Raw genomic sequence first — 18,313 nt, 5'->3', positions numbered from 1 at the left:
ATATTTTCTACATATGCATTTATGCAGCATCCCGTCCTGATTTCCAGATCATGGATCAGTCCCTGTCCAGGTCCAGAATCTGTCTGTGACACAAAGTTTGAATAGGCTCATCATGATTTGGAGAAATAATCCGAAAACTCCTCAATGACAGAAGCACCAAGACAGGAAGGTGGTGAGTGGGAATGTAATAAAAACCAGGATACTAGTACACATGTAAACAAGCTCTGAGTCTCCAGAGACTCATTAATTATTCTCTGTTAATCTCGTCTCGTCTTTGCTTTCAGCGTCTACATGTGTGGAGGGGGTTGATGTCTGATGAGAGATGTTTCACCAAGCTGCTGGTCTGTTTTCCCTCTTTACTTCTTCTGCTGTTTTCCGCTCACGTGCTGTACCTACCGGCTGCAGCGGCGGGCTGCGTCCGTGCGTGAGGCGGGGTGCGGAGGGGCGACACGCCCCGAGATGGGGGAGTCGTACTGGGGTTGCTGGGACTGTGTTGCTGCCTCAAGAATGGGCTGTCCAAACGGCCTGGCGATCAGGACGACACACGGCAGCCACACACAACCGATCACGAGCACACACACAAACGACATGGACACGAAGCGAACGGACCAGGACAGAAAGGAGTGACGAGACAAAAAGAAAGCAGACAGGGAGGAAGAGAGTAGGTCAGGAGAGAAGAGGTTTGCTCTCAGAGGGAACGGTGAGGATTGTGGGAGAGGCGGTGCACCCAGTGGAAACCCACGAAGAAGAAAGAGACACAAATGATGAAATCGGTGAGCAGAAGAGTGAGTGATTGAAGGAAGATGTGAGGATGGTGAACAGATATAAGTGCAGAGGTGGAAGAGGTGGAAGACCAGGAAGGAGGAGAGAAAGACAGAAAAAAAAGTGGTTAGTGTGGTTTTAACACACCGACTGCAGACAGCATGCAGTTAGGCTGACATCACAATCTGATGACATCTTTCCCTCAAAAGAAGTTCAAAACAACCAAAAACTAAAGTCAGATATTACACATTCTGTTGAACTCTGGATATAGTGCTCTTTTTAAAGATTGAATTTATTGGGTCTTGTCTTGAGACATGTTTGTGTAGGTTTCCTTCGTACTTTCCAGGCTTTTCATTAAAAAATTTTCATGAGGGCTTTAACAACATTCAAAGAGTCGGACCTGTTTTAGGACGTCTTAAAAGTAAAATCCAGTAAGTGGACAGGCAGCCACAAAAACATGCTTTATAAAGAGAATTTCACCTTGAATTTCACGGTTGATAATGGCAAAAATAAAGAAAATCCAACAAAATAATGGAAGTAAAGCAAAATGATAGAACTCTTATAGAATCCGAGTTTTCCTGACAAATACTTAATATTGAAATGGCACACTTCTTTGGAATATTTATCAAAAATGAATATGATAAAGATGGAAGACGATTTTAGCCCTGAAGCAACTTTAATCTTACTGTCGACAACCTCGACCAGAACAAAAAGTCCTCCAATCAAAACGTCTAAATAGGTTGTTTGTTCACAGCCTTAGATACGACCCACAGGGGCATCACAACACCATTATCAGTTTAATTGATGCCATTTCACCTGCAGCTACTCCCGTGACCACTAGAGGTCGCATATTCTCTTACTGGGTCATTTTATGGAGGGGGATAAGAGGATAAAGTCAAGTAAGGCGAGATACTGAAATATGATCCCAGGAGGTGCAGTTACAATAACAGATCTATGAGTCTGAATGTTTACGGTTCTGCAGTGCAAAGATATAACTGTTCCACAGCAGGAACTGAAGACCTTTTAAAAAGGTAGATCATCCCGGTAGATGATCTTCTAATGAGGTCAGCGAATTCTGTCATCAGTGACCATGACCACAAACAACGCATTGGAAAGGAAACTCATTGCATGCAGGACTGGATTCAGCCTCGGCTGTCTGTAAAATCTGATCAAACAGCTGACAAACACTGCAACGCTGCAGACACACAACATACAACAAAAGTGTTTCGAGCAAGTTAAAATCCCAATAAGATGAGCTGCAACAGGTATTACAGTGTGACCTCCTTTATGTTGGGATTCCAGCTGGAATAAGGGAGCATCTCTAAAAAGTTCAGCTTGTACAGAAAGAGAAGCCGTGCGAGGTGTTGTCCAGACTTCCTCAGGTGCTTCGTCTCTTCATTAAAACACTCACCGTGATACAGTTCACGGCAGCACCGATGAATTTACAGCTGCAGCCGTCAGTCAGAAAACAACAGAGGCAGCTTGTTTTTATGCTTATTAATTTGGGAATTAAATGGAAAAATTTAAACTTTAAAACCTAAAGAACAAAAAGCCAAAACTGAAAAACATGGAAACTACTTGCTGATTAATGTGTACCACAGGATGTAGATATGTTGCCTGTGTAGCAACATTTCCTGTCTGGCTTTCAAACCTGTTGTAAGTGATTTCTATCGAAAAACATTTTCTGCTCCCACTTGGGCCGAGTGTTTTCCTGTTAAACGTGTCAGTAAATGCTGGAAGCGGTTATTGGGTGAGTTTGAAAGTGTTTACCGGTCCTGTGGATGGAGACGGGTGAGGTGTCGACACTGATGGTCATGGCTCTCTCCTTCTGCTTGAAAAACTCTCGAGGGTTTTCTGACCGCTGAGCGATGATGGCCTTGGCTTCCTGGGAACACAAAAACACATTGAATAAGATAAAGACCAGACAGATTGGCAATTTTATGACTAATAGATTAAACAATAACTCAAATTTAGCTTCAGCCGACAGAATGATCTGATATCTTCTCCGTGGAATACATTTTAACCAGAACCATATTTATTGTAGATCTGAGGGAAAATCTGACCATGCAGTTTAAAAAGCTTTTATTTTTACTGACAAACATTCATAAGGGGTTAAACAACAGCCAGCAAACACCAAAGCCAGCAACACTGCTCAAACAGTCCGTGGTTGCTGTTGTCTGATGCAGCCTCATACCATCACAGACGCTGGCTTTTGCACCTTTCTCTGGTAACAGCCTGGATGGTGCTTTTACTTACGGTCAGGGCACATTGATAGACCACAATGCCAGGGTTCAAAGGGCTCAGATAGTGAAAGAGCGGTTCAGGAAGACCACATTTTCACACATGAACTGAACACCTTTGAGAATCTCTAAGACAGTGGTCCAACTCTCCCACCATCGATAGAAGATCTTAATAAAAGTCAGTCTGGATGGAAGTGAATGTTGTTGCCAGTGAATACAGGCCAGGCAGTGTATAATAAAGCTGGTCAGAGAAAACACTTAAAATAATTTCTTTGTAGGTGTGTCTGTTAATTTATGATTCAAATGATTCAAAGTTTTTTTTACTGCATTTTAGAACACCTCATTATGTTTCTGGAGAGTAGGTTTGTCCTTTTTATTGGAAACATTCCTGATCCAAATTATTACATTTCACATTTTATCTTAAAGCTCCAGCACTGGTTTCCCGCTGTGTTCTCATCATCATTCATCTCACTGACCTCCACCTCAGACTCCTTCTTGTTCAGGTTGAGGTCCTCGATGCTCAGCTCTGCTGCCTGAGGGAAAAAAGAACACAAAACAAAGGATGAAAAGCAGTCGTGAAGGAGGGCGAAGAGACAATCATTCAGAAAGAAACACATCCAGCTGAGCGTCTTCATCAATGACTGCACACTGCCACCAGCGAGGGGCAGCAGAGACTGTTTTTATATCTCAATTTCCACAAGCTGACAGCAAAAAAGAAGAAACTACTGCAGATACATGAAAATAAAATATTTTTACAAATTTGTTTCTGAATCCTAGTGTTGCCAGGTTCAATTAAACTGCTAACTTCCTTTTTACAGCTTCTTATCATCATTGCTTCTTTTATTCATGAACATTTTACAGTTTGACTCATATTTAATTTGCTGACTTAAAGATAAAATGTCATCCAATCTGTATTACATTTCCTACAAGGCTTATTCAAATCGCTCTGTCTCCTGAAAATGGTAGCTGCATTTGGACTTCAGGGATATGAGTCCAAGAATTTCCTCTGAAAGAAACAGAGTCTAAACAAAGTACTCTTGGGATATATTCCCTACTGAAATAGTCCTAGTTTGGAGGTAGTAGACCAGCACAATCATGCCAGCGCCCGGCGCCAGTGTGCTCAGTAGGGGTTACATTTAAATAGATGAAAACAGCGGTGCATACACTGAATGTCCTACTCAGATCCAGTGGTGTTTTCACCCACTTAGACCATGTGGATGAAACAAACACAACATGGCTGTCAAAGCCAAGCAAGAAGTTAGTCTCAAATGGATGAAAAAAGTCAGTGAATCAGCTCAATATGTTTCATTCCAGGCTGGACATTAACCAGCAGGTGATTTCTGGATTTTTTGTCCCTTTGTGGCACATTTCTCTTGTAGATAATTAATGATACTATAAACCCAGATTGCTCTGACAGATGACCCCGTCTTAAGGTGATTAGCCAACATTTTCCCCTTCATTTCAGAAATATGTTTTCCCATCCCTTTTCGTCATCCATTTGATAGGAAAAGGAGCAGAGATAGTACTTTCAGAGCAGGGCAGGATTTATTATTGGTTGTTTTCTTTCTTTCTTTGGATCTCAGTCTTCTCATGTTTAGCCTCCATAACAATTTGTAATCTAAATGTAAAATTTTTGAATCACTATAAACTGTTCAAACTTAAACGTTCATGTCCAATTCAATAGCTGATAGAGAAAAAATGCTACTTTTCCAGTGGTGCCCCAGTAGTTACACTCTAAAGGAGCCACAACCCAGTGGGAAGGTGCCATATTGCTAATTTGTGCGACAGCAGTTCAGATCGCAGCTGAGGGTCAGCTGAATTTTTCTGATCTACTCAGAACTTTAGATCATAACAGAAACCCAAACAACAGCCGTCTAATCCAGTTCCTATTATAAAAAGTCACTGTTGCTAAAAGTACTGGGTGTTTTTGGTCCAAATGCAGCTGAGAAGAATGGTTAGAAATACTTTCTGCATTTCTCCCAGTTACACTTACTTCCTTTGGTAACAAAAGTTTCCAGCAACATTTCCTTTTATTTCATAACTGCTGTTTGTTCCTGGACTTGTCACAAAGAGAGACTTTCAGCTGTGATACGACACAGCAGGATGCTCTGATGCTTTTGACTCTGCTTATAAAAATAAACCATACACGCCGACGCTCTCATGGACTCAGTTTACTCTCACTGTGAGACTTTACATTTCTGAAGCACACGCAGCCTTTAATCACACTCTTCCCAACCAAACCAACCTGTCAGACAAATAGTTTTTGTTCTTTTGTGACTGACAGAGAGGCATGCTATCAGGAGGGAAAGTGAAGCCGTGATTAAGTAAATACATCAAGCAGAGGTAATAAACTGTGCTACATATGCTGCCATGAAAATATATATGAAGTCATAAAATCCATCAGGATACATGTAACAAACTCAGGCTTGTTTGGACACTGATTTTACATTATGAATATATAAAACCTACCATGGAGGTCTGATTCCGCAACCTCTCTCTGGCCTCCTCTTCCTCCTGCATCTTCTTCCTGTTCAGACACACAGGTAAAATCCAATTTATACTCATGAGCCCTAAGCACACACACAGCTGGATTTATAACTCAGCATTGATGACAGCATGCTAAGTAACAACTTTAAATATCTATTTTTGATTTGGTCCTCCTTTAGCACCAATAACTGCTTCAATATAGTGAATAATGGAGTCTTGCAGGTTTTAGACAGTGGTTAATCCATTCCTTAAACACATCAGAAGTGTTCCACATCACTAATGTGCTTTTTCTTCCAGATTTGAAATGTTTTAGCTGAAAGAATTGGTGCATTATTGTCCTTAAAAATGGCACCACCACTGGGAAGCAGTTGGTCAACCCAAAATGGACTAATATTCCTTAGAAATAAGGCTGCCATGAGGTGCTGTTACAGAACCAGGAGAATCCCATGAAATGGTGGCCCAAACCATCACAGAACCTCTTCTTGTCATAGTCTTGGGGGTTTTGTTAGGTCTTTGTTTCTTTGTTTGTGGTTTTTCTGCGTTTTGTTTGATTCTGTTTTACTGTTGGTTTGAATTAGGATTTATTATCTGTTTCTATTAGTCTTTTCTTGATTCACCTTTTTGTTTATGGTCCATATTTTATGGTTTGCCTTAGTTTTTCTACTTGCTTTTGTTTTAGTTTAGTCTTGCCTATTAGTTATATACTTGTGTCATGGTCTTAGTTTAGTTTGTATTGATCATGTTTTAATCAAATTCTGTAATTGGTTTTCTCCGTCTGGTTTGTTCAGTAATTTAGTCTTTTGGTTTCCCAGTTCAGTTTCTGCATTTGGGTCCTCCATAACCTCTTCTCCAGCAGTTTTAGCACCACAGCAAAAGAAGAAGTTGTCTGTAAGGGTGACTGTTTGGATGCTGCAGATGCATCCTTAAACTATCTCTTAATTAATTCTGCAGGGTTCTCTCTAAACAAAGGCAGTCTGCTCTCCTTTTTATTTGGATTTTGTGAAGCCTTCTAGAGAATGTTGATATCACCTAGTCCCTGAGGTATGAAGACAGGACGCATAGTTCCTGAAACTGATTTTTCAGTGTGTTGGCGTGACATTTACTGTTTGTGCTCGCTGCCCACCTGTGCTCCTCGATCTGCCTCTCCCTCTCGTGGTACCTCTTCTCTCGGTTTTCCTGCTCCTTCCTCTCCAGCTCCATTCGCTCCTCCTCAAAACGCTGCCGCTCCTCTGCAGCCTTCCTCCTCTCCTCCTCCTTCCTCAGCTCCTCTTCACGCTAGACACCAAACATAAGATACAAAAATAAGCTCTGTCCACAAATGATGTGTCTTTGTGACAGGCTGCCAGTAACAAAGTGCCTAAAGATACAATTTTAAACTTTGGTTCTTTGCTAAGTTGTCTGTTATGTGTAAACACAACACTGGTTCATCTCTTGACTTAGGTGTGTTTTTATGCTTTAATGACTCATAGGTCAGTGTTTAGTGTTAAAAAAGCACATTACTCTGAAAATGGTCAGGTACAAGGACTGGAAATGAGTAAAAAAAAAAGCAGCCAAAGTTCAGAGAAAAACTTTGAAAGACATTGAGAAAGCCTGGAGAACTATTGCTCAAGACCACTTTAAAGGATTACAGTAAAGTCTGGCTGCTTGGAAGGAAAATATGAAGAAATGAGGGCTGGCTCAGGATTTTTGAACAGCAATTAATTTTCCTATCACACCGTCTGATATTCCTCACTGTCATACACTTTCATCTGTTAAGATCGTATGTAAGATTTTTCAGAATGCTGTAAGTAAGAGATCACAAACCCACGTCAGCTTTAATCACAGAATGTGATTAAAGCTGGTTTCCTACTAATGACGAATCATCATCAATATTTCTGTTTTTTGAAGTTATAATGACCAATTATAACAAAATATCCTAAAGATTAACTCCTTTCTTATCACTTTCATTCCTCCTCCTCTTAGTTTTTCTCTTTTTCTCTCACCTCCCTCCTCCACACATACCTTGGCCTGCTCCCAGAACTCCTCTCTATTGATTTTCTTCATCTCCACCTCTGCATTGGTCTTCTCGTACACGGTGCCCTGCACCAGGAGAGACGGAGAGAGATCTTTGTATGAAAGAACAAATGAACTTTACAGGTGAGAGGTCTAAAAACTTACAGTGAACTCTCTGTTTCTGATGTTGAGTTAGCTCTTTGGGTGCTCTCTGTTCTGCAGCCTTTAGTGCTGCTCACATATCCTCTGAATTACTGTAAGATGTTCAACTACATGCTTCATGGAAGCCTGAATGTGTGGAAGTCTTTCTTCATACCACATCTGCATTCTCTTCATCTCGGGTTCTCAGACGGCACAGAACCGGGCTCGCCACTGCCACCGTCCCGTTGGTGAGCCGCTGCCCGATGGCCATTGGGTCGATGTCATCCAGACTGCTGGCATTGATGATGACCTCCACCCCCTAAAGAGGTAGATATAATTGTTCAAATTAGGAACATGTCTCAGAGTAATGCAAAAAAACTGCTCCATGCATGTATTACTTCAGGATTGGACTACTGTAATTCTTTAAGAATCCAAATCTTTAAGCTGATCCAAAATGCTGCAGCCAGAGTTCTGATGAGAACTAGCAGGAGAGATCATGTTTCTCCAATTTTTAGCTTATTTTCAGTGGCTCCCTGTTAAACTCAGAATAGAATTTAAAATTCTTCTTCTCACACATAAAGTTCTTGATGACCAAGCTCCATCATATCTTAAAGATCTCATACGTGGATATTTTCCCAACAGAGCACTTTGATCTCAGACTGAAGGTGTACTTGTTGTTCCCAGAGTTTCTAAAAGTAGAATGAGAGGCAGAGCCTTCAGTTATCAGGCCCCTCTCTGTGGAACCAGCTGCCAGTTTGGGTTCAGGAAGCAGACATCCTCTCTACCTTTAAGATCAGGCTTAAATTTTTCCTTTTTGATTGTAAAGCTTATAGTTAGGGGTAGCTCAGGTGACCCTGAAACATCCCATAGTTATGCTGCTAAAGGCCAAGGCTGCTGGGGGACCTTCGATGATGCACCTCTCTCTGCTCTCTTTACTCTCCATGTACATATGACATTATTGTTGTCATTAACTTGTGTTCCTCTGCCTCAGCAGGTATCCCTGGTCTGGTGTTATGGTGCTTGTTGCCCCCTCTTTCCTGTCCTCCCAACCCCACTACCCTTCCTGGTTCTGGTTCTGATGGAGGTTTCTTCCTGTTAAACAGTCGCCTCATGCCCACTCAGGACAGGAGACTGGATCAAAGAGTATGATCATCTATATGAATTGGACTAATTTGAAATTTAATGGTTATAACGGATTCATAGGTTGCTTGAATTGGACTGTATCTTTCAAGTACCTTCAGATGACATTTGTAGTGATTTTGTTCTTTATAAAACTGAATCGAATAGAACTGAATCATCTCTCAACTTTACTTTCTGTGACACTAAATTAGATCCAAACCATTTTTTCCCTGCGAGATTTAAAAGTCTGAGAGCACAATGAAATTCTATTATAGTCTAATTTTGAAGCATTCAAAAAGAGGAGAACAAGTTCTGACATGTGAAAGAAGTAAAAATGTTTCAGATTTAGTCAAAACTATGGAAGGTCACTGGTAATTATGTCAGCTCCTCAGATTCTTTGAGCTGTTCCCTCGAAAGCAACTTGTGCAGTCTGAGTTTCCTCTCCGGTTGGCTCCATCCTTCTGTTTTTCAGTAGCAGAGTGCCTCTTTTCTTTCATGAATCAAGCTGTCGTGGTCATCTCGTCATCCACAAAGCTCCCAAAGCACTGGTTGAAGGGCCACACTACACCCACCCTGAACTGAGTACTTTGTTTTGTTCTCTTTGACAACAAAGACACGTATTTTCTTTCCTTGTCCAGAAAAAAACAAGGAGAAAATGACAGCCATGGGTTCCTCTAAAGTCACATGACTTCAACCCCACTGAGCATTTATGAAAGAAACCAAATATCCCTGACATGACGAGAAGCTCTTTGGAATAACATCACTCAGCGGGTCTGAACTGTCATCAAAGCAAAAGAAAACATATGTATTCAATGTGACACTAATGCAAAAAAAAGGCATCTTCACCAAAATCACCAGCGTTTTAGAATCGAGCTGTTGGCATTATTTTCTGTGAAAACTTTAGATGCTGCAGAGATTCATCTCAGTCAGTGTGATGTCCTCTGAAGTGATGGAAACACAATCCAGAGTCTGTGTGTGTGTCCCTAAAAGGGCTATTTAAAACCTTGCTGGTGTGATGAAGTTGATGCTGTGTGGGAGAGAAAACTGCCACTTAGAATAATGACTCCAACACACACACACACACACACACACACTCTCACGTACACTCTTCAGCTGCTATAACAAATATAAATAAAACATCACTTCCACTTTAATCTCGGTCTTTTTATCTACTCTGAGCCCAAAAATACATTCAGCCAGGTGTGCTGGTGTGAAAACACACACACACACACTCAGTTCAGAGAGATTACTTTTAAAAGCGATGATATTCGTCACACACACACTTGTTCCTCCTCTTTGATCTTCCTACAGATTTTAATGTGACGAAGCTTCTTTTTGATGAAAAATAAACACGACAGTTAACAAAACTAAAATCCTTTCAACGCACATTTTCTGCCATGATCAGTTCTCAGGAGGTAGATCTGAAGTTAAACACCACCCTGTCACCTTCATAGCGTCACTCGTGGAGAAACATTTGCACTCTTAATAAAAAGATTTGTGCTGAATAAACAGGTCCTGATGCTGAACCACAGCGTTTGAGCTGCATCTCTCTGAAAGCAGCAGGTTGTAATTAAACTTGGGACACGACGACCTCCTGATTTGGGAGATTTCTACATGAGGAAAGCTGTAGGGTTCAGGCTTTCTTCCAGTATCTTTATGATCAGATCAGATACTGTTGAAGGAGAAACAAAGTGAGACTTTAAAGTCACTCTATAGTTATGAAGTGTTACAAACTAATAGCTAAGTTTGAAATAAATCTGGTGTGACTGATTATGTAAAGGACAACATAATGTGAAATAAAGTTATCAAAATACTACAGAATGAATTCCTGGAGAGTAGTGGGAGAGACACCAGGCCTAAAAAACTACTCAGACAGCAGGATGAGCTCAAAGCATGTTGAAGGCTTTCCATAATAACTTACCCAAATATGCATGTGCCAAAACTTTCTTGATAGTTATGATGTCATCTGGCCTAGGGCGCATGTCTCAGAACTTTTTAGAAATTAGCTTTTTGAAAAAAGAAGTTAGCTTGAGCACGCAGGGAGCAGCAATGGCTGATAGCCCGCAATACGAAAACTCAACTGGCGATCACACCCCTGGTTTCCAGGAAAATTGGGAGTTTCTGTGTGGAAAAATGGGTACAGCCTATTCCCAACCTTGTGTGCATAAAAAAGAAGTTCAGTCTGTTTCCTGGCGCAGGCCCAGGTTTATTTATTTTTGTGGAATAAACTCAACATGATGGGACCCCGATGATCTTTAGTGTAAATACCGACTGCCTTTTTGACACCAATTATTTATCTAAAGAGGCTTTTTTTTTTTTATAAAATATTGCTAAAAAAATCCTGAGTCCTTTTCTGGCCCAAAATTCGCCTGTTGCCCCACAACACGGTAGAATGTCATAGATGTAACTGTTTCTAAATTCTACAAAATAAAATACCGTTGCATTGTTTTTCTTTTTCTACTGCTCTCTAACCAATATTTAGGATTAGGCATTAAAAGTACAGGGGTTATGTTAGTATGTACAAGATTAGACTTACATGTTACAAAATATCTTGTTATGGCTTACATGTTCTAATATTCATGAGTGATTTCAGTCGTGCGAACGCTGCCCTGTATAAAACCACAGCTTTGGGATATGTAACCATCTCACTGCTATGCAGACATATGTACATTTTATCTTATGAAACTGGACTGGCCTATGGTAAAGATATATAACTCTGTCACCATGTCCTACATAATATCGTGTTCTGTTACATCAAAAGAGAAGTTGACGTCATGCCGCGCTGAATTATGGGTAACTGGATTTATTATGCCCGATATTCAAAGGACACCACTGCCACCCAAGCTGTCTTTTGTATTCAGGGACCTTCAGGATCATGTTTTTATTCACATACACTTAGACCAGCCTCTATTCTTGTCTCATTTCTGTTCATTTCTGCTCAGCATGAAAAAATGATAATCACATCTGTGCACTGCAAGTAAAAAGAATAAAAATATATTGTCTTCACCCATTTAGAAAATATAGCTAATATTTATTAATGGCATAGAGACTAAAAACACCTATTGACTAACATATCATAAATTAGACACAAAACTGGATGTATTTGAATGTGCTATTATGGGTTTACTTGAATAAATAAGCCAAAAAAAAGGGCCAGATTTAGCGGTAAATCAGATTTCCACCCACCACATTGACATTTAGCATAAATCTCACACATTCATTGAAAAACTGTTTGTGAGCTGCCTTTTATCTGTAACGTTGAACTCACTTTATGGCTCACATTTTCTAACCAGGGGACAACTGCATCGGTAGCAGAAACTGGACAAGCTTCCTTTCCTGAAATGCTACTTTGCATTCTCTATAAATAAGCCTCAGTTGGATCTTCAATAGAATGATCAATAAGAGATTGACACTATTTTAGCTCTTTTCTTCATACTACAGCACAAGAAAATAAATGTACAGTAACACTTCGACAGCATGTTGCATCACATTAAATAGGGAAAAAGTCCACATTCGGAGGGTGGAGGGATTGGAGGATGGCACAACACATTTAACTGACAAGTGAGTCAGGATTGAATGTCCTCTTGACCACTGTTGCCTTTCAGTATCTTTACATTGAAATGTCGATTTGCATTCATTAAAGTTTCCTCTTGCTGTTTTGTTGTTGGTGTACACAGAACAAGCTACTTGGTTAAAGTTCAAGATTAAAAACTAGATGGTTATGGGTAGGAAAACATCATGACTTGCATGAAAAACAACGCGGTTATAACGGCTCGTATCAAAATATACATTTCCTGGATTACTGGCTGACGAGTCCTGCCCCCCCACAACAATGTGCACACGAAGCAGACGTCTTCACCATGAAAGCCAGCCAAAAAAGAGAAGAAGCAAATCTAATCTTCAACAGCTCAAACACAAGCTTTCTGTTAAGTATTTCATGTTTTGTAAGAAAAAGGTATCATCAGAACATACCAGCACATCTGAGTGTCGTGTTCTTTTTCACCTCGGAAGCGTCAGTCCTTATACTTGTCACTTTTACCATGAAAGTGGGGGTAAAAGTGACAAGCATTCGAACAAATAAAACACGTTCACTGTCGCAAAAGCCCTGTGCTCAGGAAGACGATGAGCACCTGTGACTTATAGCACCTCTTCTGATCAGTCACATCTTAAATGACTCGTTTCTGTCATTAGTGTGATTGTGATTGTGTGGCAGGTTGGAGAATGTTTCAGCGAGATGGTTAAGTTTGTGTTGAGATCATATATTCATCTATTTGTGAGTGCTTTTTTTAGCTCTTGGACAAAGCTGGCATAGTGAATTTCAGTGTAAACTGGGCATAAAGTTGTATCGAAGAATCTTACGATACGATATCATAACGTGTAGAACACCTTTTACTTAAGAGAGAAACTAATTTCTTCCATTGGTGCTCACAGTCTGCTTGGACCTCGGCTGTTGCAACATGTCATTTTTAGGTTTTTATGTAGGATGTTCATGAATGTTGGCGATTCTGACCTGGAAGAAGTCTGCGATGGTGGCAACATGGCTGGCACAGGCACACTTCCTGGCATCCGGCACATCTTCCCCGACCTGCCACAGAGAAAAAAAGTGAAGTTATACAACAGAAACGAGATGAAAAAGGACAGAGTGGAAAAACATGAAGGCATAAAAAGAGAATAAGAGAGAGGGCGGAAAAAAAAGTGTAGCGGGACAACCCAGATTATCACTAATTATTTTCCTTCCAAATTACCACATTTAGGAGCAGTTTCCTCCCAGCTTTGCTCTCATTAGATACTTTTATTCAGTTGTGGCAGTGTTCAGTTATTGAAGCAGTTGTATTATAACAGGCTGGATGTACTTCAGTAATCATAGCTCATTCAAACCAGCACAATACCAACACAGTAAGCACCAATTACAGAGGAAAACGGCCCCTTCTCATCTGCATTCATAACTATCTCTCAGTAACTACATGTCATCTGTTTTTCTATGAGTGTCAAATGTAGAGAGAAATGCAGCTGGAATGTTTCGGCAGTGTATTTTAGGAAGTGTTATTCTCTTGTTTTGGACATGTTTTGGCCCACTTTGGCCAATTTTGGCCCAGTTTGCCACAGTCTGGTGCTCTTTTGGCTGTTAACGTTGCTATGTTACATTCAGATAGACTCTGATGGCTCTGCTCCCAGCCTCATTTAACCACCAAATGTCTTCCTGTCAGTCTCTCTGAAACAGGAACAGATCCGTGCACAGATCCCCCCCCTCTTTTTCCAGTCACCTCTGGTCCTGGGAAAAATTAAGCTCAAAATCCAGGCAGCAATTAAACATAAGCTCTCTTTCTTTCTACATCCCTCTGCACTTGGTCATTATGCCTTCCCTCAGGAAGCCCCTGCTGTTGTTCGTTTCAGAAAGTAAAACATTCATCTTGAGGCTCTCAGAAGGAGTCAGGCTGTGTTCAAATGTTCTTAACACACAAATCGTTGCAGACTCTTGCTGTGAACAAATGAGCTCAACATCACAAATTATTCATTTCTTCCTGCTATATTTCAGTTTTACATGAATTAAATAGTGCATAATTTGCCCTTCTCAGTTACAGTCATGAAACAGAAAGTACACTCACTCAGCTCTAAGATTTTATTTACCATGACATCATGCAAAAACTCTTGTGGCCCTTATCAGGTGTCAGATTCAGTTGAATATAACCATGTGATGACATATTACATATGTGTAATTATTTATTGAATAAAAACTGAGACAAAACACAGTGTGTGAAAAACTAAGTGAACCACATCACCCAACAGCTTGTAGATCCCCCTTTAGCAGCAATAAGTTGAAGTTATGGTTTTCTGTTTGACGTTATCAGTCAGTTGTGGAGGAATTTTGGCCCATTCTTCTTTCCAGCGTTGCTTCAGCTCATTGGGGTTTGCAGCATTGGTTTATGCACAGCTCTCTTCAGGTCCCACCACAGCAGTTCAGTCAGATTGAGATCTGGACTTTGACTGGACCATTGCAACACCTTGTTTCTTTTCTTTTTCTGACATTCTGTTGTAGATTTGCTGCTGTTTTTAGGATCATTGTCCTGTTGATGACCAAGTTTTAGCCAAGCTTTAGCTGTCAGACAGATGGCCTCACATTTGACTCTAGAATACTTTGGTATACAGAGGAGTTCATGGTGGACTCAGTGACTGCAAGGTGTCCAGGTCCTGTGGCTGCAGAACAAGCCCACATCATCAGCCCTCCACCACCGTGCTTGACAGCTGGTATGAGGTGTTTGTGCTGATATGCTGTGTTTGGTTTTCTCCAAACGTGCTGCTGTGCATTATGACCAAACATCTCCACTTTGGTCTGGTCTGTCCAAAGGACATTGTTCCAGAAGTCTTGTGCTTTGTTCAGATGTAACTTTACAAACCTAAGCTGTGCTGCCATGTTCTTTTTAGAGAGAAGAGGCTTTCTCCTGCAACCCTTCCAAACAAGCCATACTTGTTCAGTCTTTTTCTCATTGTGCTGTCATGAACATTAACATTTCACATGCTAACTGAGGCCTGTAGAGTCTGAGATGTAGCTCTTGGGTTTTTGACCTTGGGGTGAACTTGCTGGGACGTCCACTCCTGGGAAGGTTGACAGCTGTATTGAATGTTTTCCACTTGTGAATAATCTTTCTCTCTGTATAATGCTGAAAAAAGTTTGAAGATGGCCTTATAACCCTTCCTAGACTGATGAGCAGCAACAACTGCTTCTCTAAGATATCTGCTGATGTCTTTCCTCCTTGGCATTATGTTAACACACACCTGAATGCTTCAGAACAGCAAACTGACGAAACTTGTGCTTCTGATGGTTCACTTAGTTTTTCATATACCGCTTCAGTGTTTTGTCTCAGTTTTGTTCAATAAATAATGACACTTTGTTCATTTGAGGCCGAATTCATGTAATTTTAAAAATCTGGTAAGCACCGGACGTTTTTTTTTATAAATCATGTCCTTGAGGTAGAATCTTAAAAATTTAAGAACTGTGTACTGTACTTTCTTTTTCACATGACTGTTATTATATATTTATATATTTAATATTATATATATTATATTTTTTCCTCCCTCTGTGGCCCAATTACAGGGAGGTAACAAGTCTTTAGTTTTCACAGCATCCAGCTGAGAACTCCTCATGGTGCTGTCTGATTATGAAAAATCAGCGCCTGTTGAGAAAGCTGTTGACACAACATGCGATTTGTTCTCCTTCACGTGGACTCTGATGAACAGAAAACATTTTCTCTTCCATTTTTAACTCCTGGAAAAAATAAACATCCTTCCCGACAAAGTCACGAGCAAAGCTGCTATCTATGTGCCTAAGAGACAGTCGCTTAATCACTGTCTCATTTCTAAGTTTGCATTAATATCAAATAAAAGAGAATAATAAGCTTCTTCAAATTTCAAACAACCTGTAAGTTACGGCAAGGTTCTCCACTTTTTCTGGGTGTTCCAGATTAAATTTCCTTCTTGGCTATCTGAAACTGTGATTTCTCTGTTCCGCTGGAAGGAATCATAAAAGATGGATCCACTCACTGGGTCTGCCAGAAAATACTTTACCACGATGACCACTAGGTGCAGACTCAAAAATCTCTGGCTCCAAAACAGCACCCAAAAGGTCATCACTAAGGGACTTGGGACAAGGGACAAGGAGCTCAAGGGTAAATTTAGCCCTGGGTCTTTCGCTTTTCCACCGTCCATTTGGGAAATTAAGTCAGTTAAAGTGTAAAAGGTCTTGGTCTTGGCCAAGTTTGTTTCAGTTGTATTCGGTCAGAATCTGTTCATGTTACACATTTCTATAGGTTGTAGGTTCTTTAATTTGTGCCTCAGGAAATAACCGCCAATAAACAACCCCACAAACGACTGAAAACACAACATCCAAATTCAAACAATAACTAACTATTCCGGCGGTACGACTTTCATGTTGCTGATTTCATGAACTATGGTGGATATCGAACGTGAAATGTCTGAAACAGAATGATGGACATAAAACGCTGGGCCAATAGGAATGTTTAATAAATTTCCAGGTCATGTTCCTGGAACTTCAATTAGCTTCTGCTTCATGGAAAGGGGAGAAATTAGAGGAAAGGCCCTTAAAAGACCAGAGTTCCTAGAAAATGTTTGAAAAGCATTAGTTTCCCATTAAAAAAATTAGCAAGTCTATCACTTCCTCCAATTAGCGTGCTGATGGCTTTCTTTAAAAATAAGTCCATTAATAAGCTGACAAAGCTGCTGCTGAGGCTGCAGCTGTAAAAATGAACCTAGTTTCAGGTCATTAACATCAACAAGTCTCCGTCAGATGAACTGTGAAATTCCCCTTCTAATGAAGTGAAGGACATTTTCGTGTGTTTGGTGCCTAATTTATGTCCTCTGCTCCCCTCTACACCTGACCCAGCGACTCACCCAGTTGATGAGGATGTATCGTGGCAGAGCGGCGGCGGGTTCCTTCAGGCTGCAGAAGCCGTACATCACCGAGCCGTTGTCAAAGGTCAGCGTGATCTCTGCCAGACCGCCTCCTGCAGCAAAGAGCAAGAGACGTCATCACTGCAGCAGTACAGCGGCAGCCACGTCTGGCTTCCCAGGTTTCAGTTGGAGTGCCCTCCAAGCTGTGCCACCCAGCCACCTCCACCTTCATTTTCCCATTCTATCCCATACGTTCAATTTCAAATACATGAAACCCATCAGTCCGCTTTCATGACAATAGTTACACCTTTAATTCACTTAATACTGACCGTTTGAAATGGACAACACAAGAAAATTTGAAAAAGGTTAAACAGTCTGAACACTTGATTCACAAAACAAACTGATAAACAACCACTGCAGCAGGAAGTCCTAAATGATTCAGACTCAGACAGTTATGACAGTTATTCTGTTTTAAGAAAAGGAAAAGGCCCTTTAAAGGACTGATAGCGATGTCAGTTTATGTGAAATGGGAACAATTTAATGTACAAAGTTGATTTAAATAATAAGCTAAACTTAAACGGGAGACATTTTGAAGAAATCATGCACAAGTTTAAAGAAATTCAGAGGGAGAGATGATAAAGTTTGAATAATATTTGGCATCAAAGTTTCTTCTTAAGCTTCTACTTTTATTTCTGTAATTTCATAACAACTTTGGAAAAAGTCGAGGTCAGGAAATTCACTCAAACTGGAGTCTAAATGATAATCAACAGTGGCTGAAAATGAATATTCCCCTACAGATGGTTTGTTTGTTGGATATTTCTGTCTGGTTGATCATGGTGCAATCAAAGAGACAAACTTCAGCCAGATGGGAAGCGGTGGTGGCTGCATTCATGCTCAAGTCAGTTTCTGATATGGCCCAAGATAAACAGGTGCCAGTAGGTCAGGAGTGGGAAATGAGAAGACAACTACTCATGTGTCTAACCAGCATCTGGCTGCATCAGCTACTGGCTCAGCTGGAAACCAAGAGAATGGGACTGAAATGTCAGCCAATGGTCGAACCTCTGCAGTCAAACCACCCGCCTCTAATTTTAGAGTTTTGTTCTGATCCTGACTATATGTTTCAGCTGCATATGCATTGCTAATGATTTGAGGTTTGGGTGAGTGTG

The 18,313-nt window shown here is 40.6% G+C and overlaps 1 protein-coding gene across 3 annotated transcripts in view; it reads right to left on the bottom strand.

The window, feature by feature from the left end:
* The window catches only part of dbn1 (drebrin 1), a 121,829-nt gene that overhangs the window by 12,103 nt on the left and 91,413 nt on the right, over positions 1-18,313 (bottom strand). For 2 of the 3 annotated variants that reach the window (XM_072375730.1, XM_072375731.1), the window contains exons 3-10: positions 17,148-17,260; positions 13,252-13,326; positions 7,798-7,941; positions 7,491-7,568; positions 6,613-6,764; positions 5,472-5,529; positions 3,479-3,535; positions 2,533-2,647 (exon numbers count right to left, since the gene is read on the bottom strand). In XM_072375730.1, the coding sequence (XP_072231831.1) occupies positions 2,533-2,647; positions 3,479-3,535; positions 5,472-5,529; positions 6,613-6,764; positions 7,491-7,568; positions 7,798-7,941; positions 13,252-13,326; positions 17,148-17,260 (792 nt within the window). Of the gene's footprint in view, positions 1-396; positions 526-2,532; positions 2,648-3,478; positions 3,536-5,471; positions 5,530-6,612; positions 6,765-7,490; positions 7,569-7,797; positions 7,942-13,251; positions 13,327-17,147; positions 17,261-18,313 lie in introns of all 3 variants that reach the window. The other variant, XM_072375728.1, reaches the window with a different exon arrangement.

The sequence above is a fragment of the Leuresthes tenuis genome, unplaced genomic scaffold (assembly GCF_036924035.1).
Source record: "Leuresthes tenuis unplaced genomic scaffold, fLeuTen1.0.hap1 SCAF_21, whole genome shotgun sequence".
In the NCBI taxonomy this organism is placed as follows: domain Eukaryota; kingdom Metazoa; phylum Chordata; class Actinopteri; order Atheriniformes; family Atherinopsidae; genus Leuresthes; species Leuresthes tenuis.
This window is presented reverse-complemented; position numbering and strand designations above follow the sequence as displayed.